General features: G+C 46.1%; 1 protein-coding gene across 2 annotated transcripts in view; it reads left to right on the top strand.

The window, feature by feature from the left end:
* The window catches only part of BEND4 (BEN domain containing 4), a 31,426-nt gene extending 13,028 nt beyond the window's left edge, over positions 1-18,398 (top strand). Inside the window, exons 3-5 of one of the 2 annotated variants that reach the window (XM_032400270.1) lie at positions 5,885-5,976; positions 11,862-12,102; positions 15,537-18,398. In XM_032400270.1, the coding sequence (XP_032256161.1) occupies positions 5,885-5,976; positions 11,862-12,102; positions 15,537-15,754 (551 nt within the window). In that variant the 3' untranslated portion in view covers positions 15,755-18,398. The remainder of the gene's footprint in view (positions 1-5,884; positions 5,977-11,861; positions 12,103-15,536) is intronic. The other variant, XM_032400271.1, reaches the window with a different exon arrangement.
* Positions 18,399-18,404: the final 6 nt, after the last annotated feature.

Genomic DNA, 18,404 nt, shown 5'->3' with positions numbered 1-18,404 from the left:
ATACCACATGTCATCTAATTTAAGACCCCATCGAATGCAAGACGCACCAATATTCTATCTTCCACTAAGAAGAAAACACTGTGAATCATAACTGCCCCTTAGAATTCTCTTTGAACAAGCAAATATGAAAAATGTGGGTCTTAGATTCATAAAATATGGTAATTTTAGAAAATAACTTCCAAAGTAAAATAATTATGACATGTTAAAAATACCTTGAGACGTTCTAAGTGCCAAATATACAGAAGTACACTACTGACGTTATTAAAGGACTTTCTACTTTTTAAAAAGCACATTTATGATTATCTCAATTTATCTTCAGAACCCTGAACAAATATTAATATTCCCACTTTATAGACAAAGAGGTTGAAGCCGGGACAGGCCAAGTCTGTGGCAGAGCTAGAATTACTATCCAAGCCTCTTGACTCTAGATCTAGTTTATTATCCCCTTTCACCCTGGAAATCACCTGGGGTTTTTTCAGTTATTTTAGAAACACCGCCCCCCCCCCCCCCCGCAAAAAAAAATTCTGCCCTGTCGATTCTCACAGTTCATTGTAGTTACCTTCTATAAAGTCACCGTCGACACTGAATTAGCAAATACCGAGGCATCACTCCTCGGGGAAATACAAAGCTGGGTTTTTGAGGACCCCTGGTCACATTTTTTATCAACCGATCAATGCATGTTTATGTATGTTTTTGTTCAAAGAGACCTCATTTCATATACAGTGTTGTCGGATAACACTGAACTCACAGCCTGCAGCACTGTAACTCCTGCTGAATGAAGCTTATCTAACACGTATCTAACACGTATTTTCTCCCTGCTCTCATCGCGGCCTTCCCGCACTTAGAAGCACTAGACAGCCCTTCAGCTCTGCATTCGGGGTCCCTTTTAAACAGCGAAATCGCCAACAAAAAGAACATAAATGTGAAGAACGTGGCACATGGAAAGAACATTTGCTGCGGTGCAAGAGCTGAAACAAGCAGGCAGAGCGTTCCCTTGCTCGACCTCAGCTGGGGAGCATGCGCACCGGGCCACTGGGGTTTTCAGTGACCCGCAGAAGCCCGCAGATGCCTGCCAGAGCCTCACACACGTGGGCATGACAGTTACAAATACATGTTAGCAAGTTGGCAAATTGGAAAACGTGGAATCTGCAAATAATGAGGATCGACTGTACTAACTCAAGGGTACAAACCAGAAAACTCACCTTGGATTATGCAGCTCTGACCCTATTAGTCCACAGTTGTCATTTCCTAAGAAGATTTTTAAAGGATAATCAGGAATGTCAGGTTTTTGGATAACTAATTTTGCAACAGCTAAAAGCGCTTGGAGTGAGTGTGGTGTAGCCATGCTGGGGCCCTCTCTCCAGCCCCCTGCTCACCCATGCCCACAGTGCCTGTGGAGAAACATTCAGAACGGCTTCGGGTCCTCAGAAGCATAAGGACCACATGTAGTGTGGGGACTCTAAGGAGGAGGAAGACCCATGAATATATTCTGAGTAAGAACTTGGAGCAAATGATAGGAACAGAGGAGTACAGGATTGAGCTCTTTTTATTAGAAATTGGTAAAAGTCATCACAACTCTTGCTATGGCTGTGAGATCGAGGGAGACATTGCTCTATGTGTGGTGAAAGAGAATGGGTTTGGAGTCAAACCTGGTTTTGGATTTCTGCTATTTGCTACTACCTGTGGTTTTTGGCAAGTCACTTAACCATTCTGAGCCTCAGTTTCTTCTTTCTGTACAGTGAGGTTAATGATACTGTTGGAATGTTGGAAGTGTTATGTTCACTAACTAGCAACTGAGTGCCTCCCAGGTCTGCCAGTAAGTGCTCAACAAATAGCAACGTTCAGGGACAGAGAGAGGGAAACTGTCCTGCGCCCAGTAATACAGAAATCTCAAGTGGTTTTCTTAGATGATAAGTAGTAGTCTTACTGTGTAAAGAGGTCAGAACGCAGTCACATACCCAGGTTAGCAACCTCAGATCCAGCCGTAACGCTTAACGTCATGTCAGCCTCCTTCTGGACTCCACCTCTCAGATGCCCGTCACTTTGGGTTCCTCCTCTCCCCACTGTTTTCATCCGGGCCTATCTCAGCATGGACGTTTGCATAGCCACTCACCTCCTCCCAGATTCCAGCTTCTCCCCGCTGAAAAGCCACAGACCATCTGCTGCTGACAAACCTCTAAAGGCTTCATTCACATGGTCTGTAAGTTCCAGCACTCATTATGACACATGGGGTCCTGCGCTACCTCAATCTTTTCCTGTCCGCTTTTGGAGACTCGACTCCCGGTTCCCACCATATACCAAGTGTTCCAACCCCAGTGGACAGTTGGTGATTCCTGAGCAGCCTGACACTGGCTTCTGATCTTCCCTTACTCCTGCTCTTCCTCCCCATTCAAGAACATATTCTCCTTCTCCCGACTTGAAAAACTCCTACTCATCCTTCAAGACCCAGTTCAGGAGACACCCGCCTCTGTAACAAACTCTTCCCCCAGTTCCCGGGCAGAATTCACCACTTCCCATTGTACATCATGCATACTTCTGTGAAAGTCAGTATCGGGAGGTTTTTATGTATGTATTTGTTTGTACTCTTTCCATCTCTCCCGGGTGTCCTGATAGGAGGAGAGGCAGGCCATGTAGCCATGGAAGCTCCTTGAGGACAGAGATGAAGCCAACGTCACATGTGTGTCCCAAATCCGAGCCCAGTGTCAGGCATGCTGTGGCATCTCCACTTGTCAGTGAAATTACACGGAGACAGGACAGTGTCCTAATCAGAAGCATAACCGTGCTTCCATAAGGCTGAGCCCCACTGGAAGCTTATCGTTTGTCTCCACGTATTTACAGTCAGGAGCTTAGACTTTACAGACACAGCGTGAAAAGGACCCTTAAAGATGAGACAGGTGCACAGATGGCATGGTCATCGGGGCAGTAAATAATTTCCGTCTCCCTCTAAAATCGTAGGTGTTGTATTTTGTGAGTCTTTAAAAACAATGATACAGCAAAGTAGAATAATTAATGCTAGAGGAACTGATCAAGATGTTAATGTAATGATCTGCAGTGAAAATTAGGTACTCAAGACCCAGGCATCCTTAATGTGGGAAAAACACGGAATTGGAGCAGTTTTTTCCTGGGAAGAACCTTACTTACTAGTTGCAACAACCAAGTCAGTTAAGTGACCTCCAAGGAATTCACTAGGCTCCTAGTCGTAAAATGAGACTAGCTTACATTGGGCAGTATTTACTGGCTGCTTTCAGCTTTACAGGTATTACTTCACAGTAACTATATGCAGTAGGTAATTATCCTTGTTTTATAGATGAGATAACAGAGGCTAAGAGAGGTTAAGTAACTTGCCCAGAATCAAACAGTTGCTAGTGCCAGGGGAAGTACACGAAGGAGAAAAAAGTACCCAAGAATTATTTTAGGACCCATTTCCACATCTTTTTGTCAGCTAATTGATATTTACTAGTACTGTCTGAGAATGTGTCGAACACCCTGTCTGCGGATTTAATGAACTTAACCCTGACCATGACGACATCAAGCCATCCAGGCTAGGGGGCCAGTCTGGTTTCAAGAGTCGTACATTCGTCTAGATGTCTTAGATACCCAGTGGAGCATTTGTAAACCATTTCTCTCAGGCTTTATTGACACGAAAGATCTTACTAACTTGCTTTTTTCCTCCCAGTTACTCTACTCCTTCCAGGATTCTCTGGTATGCATTCTAAAATGCTATTATATGGTGGGGAGGGGGCGGAAATTATAATTATTGATATCAGGATAGATACTAGGGACATTTGGGGTACCTTTCTGTTCTCCCTTCCCTTTAATAGAAGTTTTTACAGTTTTTGGCTCCTCAGGTATAGTGTCATTAAACCTGCTAGGTGTATCTGCCTTTCTTTTGCAGAATGCATACATGAACAAATGCAACCCGCCCAATGGGTCTGAGGTGGTAGCTTCTCCATCAGCAAGAGTGACTTGCTTAATATTCAGAATGTGCATGAGGAGGCAATTAGATGTGAATGCATCTGGGGCATAATCAGCTCCTTGAGGATCCCGCTGCTCTTTTGCTGGAAGCCCTGACCTCACTCTCTCATCCCTTGAAAGCCAAAGGAGCGGTGTCTGCCCTGGACTGCAAGAATCTTGCAGGAAACACAGGCCCCTTGCTCCTCGTCTCCGAGGGCCGCATGTGTTCACTGGGAAAGTCCACAGTGCTTCCACAGAACCGTAGGTTGACAGGACAGCAGGGCAAGAGAACAGGAGGTTTTCCGTGATTTTCTTCTCGGTGCCCAGTGCTTCTCCCAGAAGGCAGCATGGTGTAGCTCTGGGTCGGGATACTACCTTTCCTTCCACTTTCTTCCCTCTTGAATAGACACCACTATCTCTACTTTCCACACTGACTTAATTTTCTTTTTTCACCAAAAGTGTTTCATTTGATTGTACAGCTTCCCACGTATAAATCTAGGCAACCCTCCAGACAGCCCCAGTAGGGAGTGACGTTCCAAGTCTGTCATTGCAGGGACATGCTCCAGCCCTGGGCTGGGTGGGGGTCTGGAGGCCTCTGCCTTGTGAGGATCAGGGCTAGCAATGTGCCAGGGAAGGATTGGTGAAATTAGAGGTACTTGACAGGTTTTATTGAACTTTGGTTTGACAAAAGGCCTACTCCAAACTGATACATGTTATGTCTTCTTTTCATTGACTTTGTGGTTGTTCAGCAAATGCTTCTCCAATTTGAAGACCGTATTCAAGGACTGTAAGACGCAGGTCCAGAAGGATGGTTATTTAAGAAAATACTTTTTTTGGCAAGAAGGAAAAATTCCAAAGCTACTTCTACTTGCTGTCATTCATATTCTTCAAAAGGATGTTGATGTACATTTTGATATGTTACAATGTGATGTCACCTAAAAAATCCAAAGCTTTTAGCAGTGTGGATAAAGATGGTAACTCCTGTTTGCTCTCTTTAAAAAAAAAAAAAAGTGAGAAAAAGTGCAGAAGGTAGGCAGTGATACTTTAAATTTGGGGTTTAGGTTAAATATTTATTATTGTCTTTAATGTGACAAAAACAGCCTAAGAAAATCCACAGCTGAGACAGATAGTGGCAATAATTCCTATAAATTAGGTTATTAACTAAGCTACCAAGACCTTTAAAAGCAATTAGTTAATACTACCCCTGAAAGGAGTCTAATACAAATCTTAAGATGAAGGAATTATTTATGCAGTGGTACAAAACTGTCAAGGCTCCATGTTGGGTTAATATCTGTTCAGTTTTATTGTAATTATTCAATGAATCTATGAGATTAAGCCTCAGAAAATTAGTGCGACAGTTAACGGAAGACACAGTAACCAAATCTGCACTGGGCCAGCTCGGTAAGAACTCTGGGCGGCTGTATCCACGTTGGGAAGCAGGTTTATGTTGCACGGCATTCCTGCTTACTGCAGAACTTAGGAATGAATCTGTCATTAAAAGCAAGCATTATATTATTGATTTAAAACTGGTGAAACATTAGTTTGCAGTACCTTGATTTTAAAAAGCATCATTGGGTGCTAATGTTACAACTTGAGTCAAAGAAAACAAGAAAACGTCTCTTCTGTGAGTGGTTCACTGATCCTCCTTATTGTTGACCCAAATTCATCCTAGAGTGAGTATGACTTGAAAGTTTACAGTGAATTGTGCTGAGCCCTAAAAATTCTCCCCAAACTGTAGCTAACATCTGTTCTGTATTTACAAACTGAAATAACTGCGGATGTCAAAAGAAAGAAGATTCTGTTTCCTTTAGAAAATAAGTCTTTTTTTTTTTTTTTAGAAGTTTACATCAAAACTTTTTAAACCTTAAAGCTTTTCGTTTGCTTGTCCCGGGATAGCTAATGTGTAATCCTTGTCATCTCTTGCACACAGTGCCCTGCCAGACCGTCTTAGATTACCTGAAGACCGTGCTGCGGCACCACAATCAGCTCCTGGCCCCTCAGCCCGCCGACCAGCCAGCCGAGGTGGGTTTCTAGCAAGAAGGTAGATGTGGTTCCGTTCGGAATTTCTTTGAGATGAAGCTTCTTGATAGCGTGTGCGGATACCCCCGAGCACATTGGCTAGCAGGACACAGCTTTGACTCCCTGAGGTTTGTGGCTCTTATTACCTGTGCGTGTATACACCGTGGAGGAAGAGCGTGCACGTACCCAAACTCACCAGGATTCAACGCTGTGCACCGAGAGGGGGAGACAAAGAAACAGCAGTTCAAATGGTGGAGGCCAGTCTGGCGGCACTCTTTCAGGGGAGGGGCTGAAATGGAGGCACCAACCTGCCCTTCTCTAGCAGAGCCAGGGTTCCAGAAAGCCCCTTGCTCTCAGGCACCTCCCACACTGTGTTAGATGGATGTCTTCCAGACACTGGGGCTCCAGAACATTTCTTCCTGTGGACCTCAATAAGAAGCAACCACAGTCTCTTCCAAAGTGCAGGAGAGATGGTCTGTTCTGCTGGGAATGGTAGGTCAGTGGAAACATGGCACATTCTTACAAGATTCTCAAGGCTCAGTTTTGAATATGTGTTACTTTTATCTTATGGACTTCAGAACCTAAATCCAGTGGAAGAAGCAATTGCTGGGATTAGAAACGTCTTGCATTGATAACAATAGATGAGTTCTTTTCACATAGTTAAGCTTCCTGCACTTGGCAAGGTGAGTTGTTCGTGCTGGTGATGGCAGGCCATTGACCCTCTCTCTCATCTCGTCATCACACATCCTACGACGCTCCCTGTGCCTAGTTAAAATCATCTCAAGGCTCCATCCTCGTGCGTACCATTTCATAGATCCAGCTGCGCACCTGCTCTTCCCACCCTGAGCCCATGCCTCGCAGCTGAAGAAATACGAGAACACACTCCTTTCCACGTTTCTGCACATAAGAGAGGCCAGAGGATGGAAAAGGTGGCATCAGTCTGGTGCACACTGAAGCTCTCTCACCTCCGGGTGAGGTGGTGACTCTGTTCACCTGAAGTTTGGAGAAGCTACTTCAGGGATCTCTGCTCTTTTCCTCCAGCCCCCATTCCTGGTCCCACCACCCTCCCTCTTGAATTCAGCAAAAAAGTAAGCAATACCAAGTTGAACTCAATCCAGTGAATTCCGCCGCACTGATGTCTATCTTCCTGCACACCTGGTGCCCCCACCCAGGAAGCCATGCCACCCACCCACATCTGTCCTTCCACCTCCACTGCCCCCCACCCAGAACGCCGAGCCATCGGTCATTCCTAGTCTTGTGCACCGGGTTACTGGGTCAGACACACTCCAGTCTTCCCACCCTGAAAGCAGGCCTGCTTTGGTGCTCCCTCCGTCCCTCCATCATCGTCTTCTCTTTCTCTTTCCATCCCCCAGTGTAGCCTCTGTCAGCACTTCACTCTGCCCCATGATGCATCTGGCTCCGTGAAGGTGGGACACAGGTCTCATCCCACGTGTGTCCCCAGTGCCTGTTGTCAAAGGCACTTACAGAACAGTGACCTCGTTTTTCTTAGGGATTGAACACTTGAAAGACTGGTCTGTTACTCCAGTCTTAGTTTCCACTTGCTCTTCCACCCCCCGTAATCTGGCTGCACCTCGACTGCTTCCCAGAGTCCTCTGCGAGTGGTCCTGGTAACTTCCCCGGCTGTGCAGTGCGGGGGCCCTTCCTCCGGCCCTTGTCCTCCCCAGGACCCCACTCTCCTCCTCCATGCTCTCTCTTGGCCTCAGTGTCAGGACTCTTCTCCTTTTCCCCGTCCTTTTCTTGTGCTGTAAGGAGTTTTGCATCCACTGTTGTCCAGAGTGCCACCCTTCATCCCCTTCCCTCGCCGTCCACTGCCCTTCTCTGCCCAGTTATGTTCTTTCTCTGAACACCAGCTACGTGCAGATTAACAAGTCCCAAATCGGGATCTGGGCTACCAGTCCCCAACTCCCAGCCGCTCTGTCCAACCGCCTGACCAACAGTGGGATGCCCTTGCACCCTCGAACTCCTGCCATGGCCTCTGAATGCCCAGCCCTACCCCAGTTTTCTCTCCCAACCCCAGGCAGAAATTTCTGAGGCATCACGGACTCCTCCCTCTTCCTCGTTCCTGACATCTGCTTGTTTTACAGCCACCTTGAGTAGTCTCTCTTCTCCCTACCTCCTTCCTCACACTTTGTACCTGGACTGTTAGAAGGGATTGTTCTCTTTTCTCCACACTGGAATGTTAATTTTCTAAACTACAGATCCAAAAGGAATGTCACATGTTTAAAATCCTTTCATTGCTCCCTAGAACAGGGTCCACATTTCTGACCTTGACGTTTCTATTGTACCAAAAAAGCACTTCCAAAAGGCCTACTTCCTCCAAGAAGCTTTCCCCGATTGCCACATCCTCTCTCTGCTGACAGAACACATTGTTCCTAATAAGAGTAATTCAGAAGTTACTTAAATATTAATGCATACATAGGTCTTCCATTTGTTTGTGAGTCTGTGAATACATTAAATGAGGGTGGTTCGTTTTGTTTTTTTCAAAGTGACTCATAGATCAGAGTTTAATAACCTGTTAGTGGCTAATTGAAGAGAATATGCAATCAGAATTCTATAAAAACATAAAAATAGGGGACATATCTACATTTCCTCTGGATAGGAATATTTAAACTTTTATTACCCATCATCATCATTATTATGCTATTTTTACTATCATTTCAGGCACATGGGCATTTTCTCATTAGTATTATTGATCACTTTTTATTTCTATTAACTATGCTAAAATAGTGTGGTAAATCTTATCCATAACACAGGAAGCATTTGAGTTGTTTGGGGCTGAGAATGACTTTCTTCTTTCTTTTCCTTTTTCTTGAAGAAAATTACCTCCAAACGGTATTTCTACACTTAGGGAGAGCTTCATTTTGTGGAGAGCTATTGAGCTCTTCTGTATAAGTGGATTCTTTTTAAGGATTTGAGAAAGCTTCTTCCTTGGGCTATGAGCTCCCTCATCTCAGGCACCTCTTATCTTGAAACAGACTCAACTCTGGTTTGGGGGCAAGCTCTGAATTCAGGGACCAGGTTCCCAGCTCTGCTTTTGCCTTGTGAGACCTTGGAAAAGGATTTAACATCCTTGGCCAAACTGCTGTGGGAATCCTGGCTTGCCCCATGAGCTCAGACACCCAAGGGAAAGCTGTTTTTAAAACTTGCACATTAGGGGCGCCTGGGTGGCTCTTTTGGTTAAGCGTCTGCCTTCAGCTCAGGTCATGATCCCGGAGCCCTGGGATCGAGCCCCGAGGCGAGGCGGGCTCCCTGCTCAGTGGGGAGTCTGCTTCTCCCTCTCCCTCTGCCCCTCCCCCTGCTTGTGCACGCTCTCTCTCTCTCTCTCAAATAAAATCTTAAAAATTACTTGCACAACATTAAATGGAAGGTTTAACAACCAGCTGTTCAGTCCCCTTTTCTAAGGCTGACAGGTGGACTTACAAGAACCATAACTGAGAGGATGGTCTTAAATTAAGGATTGGCGGAAGCCCTCTGTCCCCAGTACCCCTTTTTTAATGGTCCCTTGTCTTTGTTGCTCTCCTTGAAGTTCTTTAACTTTGCCAATTAATACTCATCAGAAGCTCTCCAAATGTCCCAGGGCCATAGCAGTTTAAAAAAAAAAAGAGAAAAAACTCTTGGCTGTAGCCACCGTTATTGAGTGTGTGCTTCGTGCCGGCCACGCGAGTGTCTACTGCAGTGGTCGTTGGACAAATGTTTGTTGCACCTACTGTGTGTCGGACACTGTTCTCAGCCCTGAGAGCAGAGCATCAAGTGAAGCCGACTGAAAAGCGCCGCCCTCGTGGGCTCGTCTTCAGGTGGGGAGACGCGTGGCTTCCTCACCACAAACCTGCAAGCTGGGATTATTCTCCTTGCATTGACAGAGCTGCTGTGTAGACTCGAGTGGCCGGTCACAGGCCCGCCCCCCCAGCCCAGCTCTGCAGGTGCACCCAGCGGCGCCTCCTGTGAAGGGGCCAACAGGCCGGGGCTGCCGGGCGCCTGGGGCTGGCCTCAGGCTGTGCGTCCCTGGCTCAGTAAATGGTGACAGTTATTAGTAACGTTCTTCTGCAGAAATACTCTTGACACAGTTTGTGGTCTGAGGCAACCGGCCCTGGATTCCACCTTCCCTAGCTCCCCCCGCCCACCGGCTGCCCTGAGGACGGAGGGCTCAACGAATGAGAACCCCCGCAACCCCGTCCTTCCCTGTGCATGGGAAGCAGGAGAATTCTCTTCCTTGCTGTCTGCCTTCTCCTCCCTGCCGTGACCATCTGTTCCTGTCTTTGGGAAGGACATCACCCTTTCATCTGGGGGTCACCTTGACTCCTCAGTCCCCCACAGCCTGGCTCACTGAATTGGTCGCCTGACCCCCTGGATTCTCCTTCCTTCCTCCTCGCTTCTCCATCTGCGCCACCACAGACTCGGTCACCCACCCCCTCACACCCCTGCACCCTGACTCCCCTCCTGCCGTCCAACAGCAGCCTGGGCTGAGGGGCCCTTTGGAACCTCTGGGCTCTTGCCCGCCTTTTGATCGTGATAGCACCAGAGCCAAGGGTGGGTTTCTGCCCCCACGTACTGACATCCTAAACCCATGATAATTTAGTTCCACCCGTTCTATAAACACGGAAGCTTCGGTCCAACCAGTTGAAGTCACTTGCTCAAGAAACACAAATAAGACCCGGAACCAAGATCCAGCTCAAACTCCAGCTGTTGTAAATTCAAAGCACAAGCCATGTGCCTCAACTGCCTCCCTTAGGAAGGAAACTGAGTCACATGCTGCTAGGTGAAGGAAGTGTGAACACCGTGGTGGTGACTTTGCGTGGGTGTGACCCCACGGCCGCCTCAGAGCACAAGCTGGCTGCCTCTTCCCTGTTGGCTCCTGGGCCATTTGCCTCCTCAGGGCTTCAGCAGCAGCACTGTTCGGAACAACCCTCTCAGCCCCAAACGGTGCCAAATTTATCACCTGTAGTAGATTTGCAGAGTTGTAAAACTGGATGAGTTTTTCCTTCTTTATTTTGTACACCTTAATTACTGGGGAAGGAGTACATTAAAACTGAGATCGTGGGTTAATTAATTTGTCCTGGACTGTAGAATTTTATGGACAACCAGAACTAAAGTAACGGTTGTGTAGGTGGAATTGACTAAACATGGCTTATAAATGTTACAGAAATTCCTGTAATTAGTCCCACTGCAGCTCTTGAGCCTGGGAATTTTATAGCAGACATAAATTAAGAAGATGAAAAGGAAGAAAAGTTTTGAGTTGACATAGTGGCATTTGCAGAAGCTATCATTTGAGGAAACCTGGTTGGCATTATTATTATTAATGATGATTTTGGGGGGGGTTTCACCATTCCCCCCTTTTAAAATTCACTTTTTAATGCCGTTTCCACCGTTATGCAATGGCTATCAGGTGTTAGGTGAATTAAACACAAGTAGTAACTTACGAAAATAGACCACCAGCATCATTTCTAAAAATACTTAACCGCCAACCAGAGGATGAAGAGACCTGTTTGATCACACTCTTCAAAGTCATTTTTGCATATTTTAATAGATTGAAAGGGAAAGTTACGGGTTATATTTAAATAGTGTTCCCTGTCATTGGATCTTGACACATTTTAACCTACCTGTTAAAATGCGAGTTATAAATAGCTCCTCTTTCAAAGGTGTTCATTATACCTCATTGGCTCTTGTTATAGAAAATGCAAATGTAATTTGAAAAGTGCCCGTTCTGAGTGCGAGCAATTACCTGTGCTCTTCAATACCTGGTTCATTGTCAGCCGAGCCACTTGGTTAAAAAGCATGTTTGCCTTTGAAATGGAGATCGCCTTCGCGGGCCGGCTGCCTGGCCAGCGGGCTGGCTAAGTAGGTAATGAGAAAATACTTGGCTTTTGCAGGGGAGCAAGCAGCTGCTGAACAACTATCCTGTCTACATAACGAGCAAACAGTGGGACGAGGCTGTAAATTCTTCCAAGAAAGACGGGAGGCGGCTCCTTCGATACCTCATCAGATTTGTTTTCACAACCGATGAGCTTAAGTACTCATGCGGCCTTGGGAAAAGGAAAAGGTCAGTGCAGTCAGGAGAGACAGGTCCTGAAAGACGCCCTCTGGATCCAGTTAAAGTAACATGCCTCCGAGGTACTGCATCCTTCCGCTCAGTGTCGCCATCTGTGATCTCATTTCACCGCATTGGCTCTGGTTCCCCCGTGCAAGTGTCCAGCCCTGACTGTATTTTAGTTTTTCCCGCTGAGACCTCTATAGGCTTCATGTGGCCCATCTACTTGGTATCGAGAAGTTCTTTAAAAATTCGTTTGCTTGGCGTTCTCACGGAATGGCCCATAAGCATCGCATAGCACCTCATGTTTCACGCTTCAAGTTCAGATTTTCTTTGCTGTCACAGAAGGCCACCTCCAGCAAAACTGGAGCATGGGGAAACGCACAGAGGAAGGGAAGGGGTGGAATTTTTTAAAAATTAGGAAAGGCAGATCTCCCGTTTCCATTTGCAGCCTGTGCCCCTCTCCCCCTCCAGCTACCTTCTCAAGAGGACTTGCCCCCAACTCCTTGTATTTATTTAGAGTTAATTTTCCTTAATATTGGGGTGCCTGAAGTATCTGTTGCCCAGTCAGACTTTATTCTGTTAGTTTTTTTAAAGTCTCTATATTAAAAATATTGCTTCGATGATACCATTTCATCAGTATTAACAGCTGACTACTTTGCAGCTGATCCACACTGTGGTAGGCCAGGCAGAGGATGAGAAGGAAGAATCAAGAGGTACACAGTTGATTCAGCAGGTGCAAATAAAAACACAGCCTTTTAGACAAGTAGAAGCATTCTAATGCCAACAGGAACACTGTTCACACCTGAAAAATTCACATCAAAAAGCTCAAGTATTGACCTGTGTGTTTCAATAGTAATTTTATTGGTTGGAAAAACTTAATAATTTACTCCGGACAGGGATCAAAATATTTCCTGGCAAGGAAGTCACAGTGAGGAGACACTATTACTGATAAGGCCTTGGTGTACAGAAAGGACACTCCAGCATCCCCTCCTGGGATGCCCACAGTAGTCTGCAACATGAGTGTGCCTGAGGCACATGGAGGTTTTATTAGCAGCTGAAATTCCTCGGGCCCACCCCAAGCTTCTGATTCAGCGGGTCGGGAGTGGGAGTGGGAGGGGCGTGCATTGCTGCTCATCAAAACCACCCCGGGTGACTCTAGTGCAGGTGGCCCGTACTTGAGAGAACCACCTGGAATGACAACGCCCATATCAACTAGACACGGTGCGCCAGAGCACCCCGTCAGCCGGTCTGAAGATTCCTTAGTAACATGGGTGATGGAATTTCCAGGGTCTGTCTGAGCAAAATAGCCATAGTTTCTTTTATTCCTCATCATCAGAGCTGACAGAGTTACTCACCAAGAGTAACAGAGGCGTTTGTGTGCTTGGGGCTCTCCTGGGAACACTGTACTCCAAGGAGTTGCCCTGGGGCCCATAAGGGGAGTCAGGACAAGAGGCCTCACAACGGTATCCCTTTCCAGAAATTCTTATTCAACATTTCACATTTTAAGCAGCAAGTGAGTGAAACTGAGAGGTTAACATACCTCCCAAAGCACCCGCGCCTTGCCCTGAGAACGTTGCCCGACCCTCTGTGACATGGACACAGTCCAGGTGGGCTAATCAGCATCTGTATCCTCCGGCTCCTGCCTCACCTGGCGCCACAGCACCCCGCCCCCCCCCCCCCCCGCCCTTGGGTGGAGAATCCAGAGGCAAAAAACGGCGATGGTCTGTGTCAGGGGCGGCTGATCCAAACATTTTTATGCTTGTCCCAAAAGCTGAACTCCTAGGGCCTTCCTGTGACCCAGATGGGATTCCTTTCATAAAGCCTCAGACCTGGTAACTCCCGGGGTGGACGTCCATGTTGGGTGAGCAAGATTAGAACAGCCAAGGAAACCTCAGACCGTTGGACACTTAGTAATGGAAAACAGTTTGGAATGGAACCAGACTCCAGGCTGACCGCTCCTGCAGGTGGTTTGACCCTAGAGGGAAGAGGGCCTGTGAAGATGTGTCCTGTCTGTGCAACAGAGTGAGCTTTTAATAGTCTACCACAGTATCCGAGAAAGTCCTGTCTCAGCAGCGGATGCCGAGGAGAGAGTGGAAGTTGACAGGTGTCACATAGCAGCACCTTCTCTGGGTCCCAGGGTCGCAGCGTCCTCATCCATTAGTCTTTATTTCCTTGTGTTGATATGAGTGGGGGATCTAGACAGAGGGAAACTACAACAGTTGTTAGATAACTTACTGTAGGGATGGGAGGGGGACAGAAGAGGAATAGGGAGTTATCCTTCAGTGCTTCCCAGGCCTGCACCCTAGGCTAAGCCATCTGATTCTGGCAGTTTTGCAGGATGAGTTGCTGAATGAACACTGTTCTTTCCCTTGAGTGAGGCAGCCGGGGCTGGGACTCCGGTGAGGCTAGCGAGGCTCTCAGCTCAGGCACAGAATCGAAGGGGATACCCCTGCTTCTCTGCTAAGCTAGATTCTGCCTGCTGAGAAGGGCACGGTTCAATTCATGAGATTTTTGGGGTCCAAATACTCGAAGAGCATCAGCTTCTCCTAAGGGCAAATAGGGCCGGGATTTCACGCAGTCATTTCAGATAAATCCAGTCCTGCGACCAGACCTGTTGTCTTGTAAAGGGAGCATTGTTGGAGAAAAAACGGTGTGTAAATAATAGTCACCTTGGACTATTTTGTAGTCAGCTGTGCAAAAATAACAGAGGTTGACTTAGAACTTTTTCCAAAATGCTCAATTCAGTTTACAAGTGTCCATATTAAAATAGCTAGGTAGGAGTTATGTATGTGCCCCGACGCCCTGAGAAAACAGAAGAAAGGATCGTGTGAGCTCAACCTAAAGGGAGGCTGAGTCTGTTTCATTGGAGTCTTAGTTCCTTTTTATACATTCACCCTTCCGGGCATGCTAATTGCTTTCTGGTGAAATTAAATATTTAGAGGAAATCTCATTTAAGAAATATTTGTCAGTACATGTGTGGATATCCCAATTAGAGAAATAAGTATGACCATAATATGTGTTAAAAACATGGAAATCTCTTCTGAACCAAAATTCAGGCAGTTTCTCAGCCATTGAGATTTTGTCCTCTTATTGCACTTAATCTGCAAATTAGTAGCTGGTTAAAGAATACCATACTGATGATATTTGCTGTTTCCAGAAATAGTGAACATTCTAAAAATGTGAGCAGATACTGACGTACGTTTGAAATGTATGCCATAACTTTTACTAAGCGTGATGTATAGTACATCTTATAAATCAGATTTACCTTTCATTTCAATAGCAAATGTTCCTTAGGAGGATCACCTCACTTAACATGATTTTTACTTTTGCACATGAGTAGAAGGCTTACATGTAATTAGTTGAGTCTAAGAAATGACATCATCATAACATCACGTTGGATTTCCCATAAAGCTTTTCTTGTAGAGCTTTTGTAAATGTGTAAGCAGCCTGTCCATCATCTTCTGCAAAAACCAGCTGTTTTTCTCTCTCTTTTTATTGTTGTGTATTCCCACAGAATTCATTAGGATGCACTGTACCTCCAACCCCGACTGGTGGATGCCCTCGGAGGAGCAGATCAACAAAGTGTTCAGCGACGCCGTGGGGCACGCCCGGCAGGGGCGGGCAGTGGGGACTTTCCTGCACAATGGTGGCTCGTTTTATGAAGGGATCGATCACCAGGCTTCCCAGGATGAGGTCTTCAATAAAAATTCTCAGGATGGGTCTGGGGATTAGTGGACAAAATCTGGACACTGTAGCAGCTGGTCCTCTCAAGGGTTCCAGTTGTCAGTGTCCGGTTACCATCACCTGAGAGTCCAAAGCACGTCCTTCTGCCAGACTTGACACATCTCAAACCTTAAGTCTCTGACCTACTGCCACAGTTCCCAAATAGAAATCCACTGTAGGGTTGTTGGGGAAGTCTATGGAACCTACAACAGGCTTTCAGATTCTAAAAAGAAAAAAAACCACAATTGCATTGAATTGATTCCTGGCTAGACAGTGAGGGTGAAAACAATAGGTGAGCTGCTGGTCACCTGTCTGAAACCTTCACGTAAGCTCTGCTTCCTGAGCAGAGCTGGTCCCCACAGAAGACTGGGCTAGAGTAGAGAAGATAGAGACATGGAGTTATTGTAAGAGACAACGAACAAACATTCTCTTTAAATAAGTTGTCTTTATATTTTCCAAAGACTTGAATTCATACTTTCAGCAAAGACAATAGGATAAGTGACACTGTGCTGTCTCAACATTGACAAGGCCTATATGAAAAAGCCAGAGAAAAGAGGTCCCTGCTAGACAATGATTCGTTGGAAATCACCTGGGGTTTTTTCAGTTATTTTAGAAACACCCCCCCACCCCCGCAAAAAAATTCTACCATGTTGATCAGAAAGGCATGACATGATCTCTCGAGTTTACAAACTAAGTTTTCATTATGTCAGTCAAGAAACCTCCAAAGGTCCAAAACCCTTTTTAAATGCTTGATTTCGTAGGTTCATAGACCCACAGGTTCCATAGCCTTCACTCAGACTTTGTTGACGCAATGCCAGAGTGATGGGTTGAGCGATGAGCATTTCAATCACTTAGTTGTTTGGTGCACTGAAGACCAAACAAGTGGTGTGACTGATGGTATTCACTGAATTGACCACATGTTCTGGAATTGTATACATACAGCTTCAAGGCCATTCTGACAACTATGCAATGGGCTTGTCTGTAATTGTTCTGAAATGTGAGGGTCTTCCTCTGAGTAGATCTTTAGAATTTGCATAAACTTTTGTTTCTTGTTGTCACCAATGAAAATGTTTCATCCCAACTGTTTTGCTGCTTCGCGCCTCCCTCCTGCCCCCCGTGCCATGTTCCCTTGAACTACAAGCTCTAGCTAAGTTCACTGGTTTTCTCCCGTTTAATTGGTTGAGCTCCGTCTGTGAAGTTACTAATGTCTTTGGGAGCATTCCTTACGTACAAACCGTGGAGATGCATTGCACGGCCAGTTCGAGTGCATCTCCCGGGCCCGGGGCCTAAGACCAGTTGCCGTGTGTGTGTGTGTGTGTGTGTGTGTGTTTCGAGGGCTTCGGGTTTGGATGGCAGGAACAGCTCCCTCTATCACACTAATCCGATTATTGCATTCTTTTTTTTTTTCTTTGTAGAGCGTAGGGCTAAATGGGCAGAAGTTATTGAAGGTTATTAATGTTGTCTACAAACATGACTAAGGGTTTTGAAAATTGGTTGGAAATTCATTTAAGGTTTATGAGCATCCGTTTATAAAGAGGGGTTTTTGTAATCATTTTTTGTGACAGTAAATTATCCTTTATGTTTGATAATTAGCACCAACGATATACACGGTCCTGGAAATAGGTCTGTCTTTAGCTTTTGTTAGGATTATTAGTTTCATCCATTGAAAAGTTTAATGTTTATAGAGATGGTCCTTTGTCAGATCTGTTCAGTGGTGTGGGGAGAACTAATACGTCAATCCTGTTTTGGGCAAGTTAGCTAAAATTTGTAAGTAAAGGAAAGGTTAAGGGCAAATGTGATGTTGGTTAGGGGAACCAGGAGACTATCATCTTTGGCTATCTAAGGGAAAAAGAGATTCTTTGAGGAGTTTTCAGAGGTCTGAGAAGTCAATGCCTTACAAGATCCTTTGGTGACAGGAAATCTTGGCCAGACGCAAACTATCACCATAACCTTCTCTGTCTTTCCATCTTACCTTTGCTTTTTTTGCATTAGGCTCTAGTTATCCTTACTGCTGAGGGCAGTGTCCTTTTTTTTTTTTCCCCTTTAGCAACAATATTTGACCACTGTTCAAAAAACACTTCCAACTCTTTTTCCTGCAAGCTTGAGAATTCGGCACATCTTCACATTGAAGCATCTTCGTGGCGCTCTGTGTTGTGCTGGTCTTGACCGCGGGGGATGATGAGAGCATCTCTGCCCTGCGTCCCCATAGCCCTGTGTGTCGGCATGCCTAAAGATGAAGGGCTCGCACCACCGCTGTGAGAGAGGGCGACAGGAACCTTCAGTTTGGCTGTAATTAGCATCCCCTGAGAAGGCTACTAGGGTAGATCTGCCTCCCGAGCTCCCCAGGCACATCTGGTCTCCCTCCCGTCCCCCCATTCCAGGTGACTGATTTCTCTAGCTGCTGTTTCCCAGGACTCAGCAATGTGAGCCATCTCTTAGCACATGAGGAAACCAAGACCCAAGCAGGTGACTGGCTTCCTCAGCATTGCACGGCCAGTTCGAATGCGTCTCCCGGGCCTGGGGCCTAAGACCAGTTGCCCTGGGTCGGGTGTCCACGACGTTCTCTGCCGTGTGTGTGTGTGTGTGCGCGCGCGCGCGTGCGCGCGAGCCGTGGGGCCTAAGACCAGTTGCCCTGGGTCAGGTGTCCACGAAGTTCTCC

Source organism: Phoca vitulina, unplaced genomic scaffold (assembly GCF_004348235.1).
Source record: "Phoca vitulina isolate PV1807 unplaced genomic scaffold, GSC_HSeal_1.0 scaffold3, whole genome shotgun sequence".
Taxonomy (NCBI): domain Eukaryota; kingdom Metazoa; phylum Chordata; class Mammalia; order Carnivora; family Phocidae; genus Phoca; species Phoca vitulina.
The sequence above is the reverse complement of the archived record's forward strand: the minus strand, read 5'-3'. Positions and strand labels throughout refer to the sequence as shown.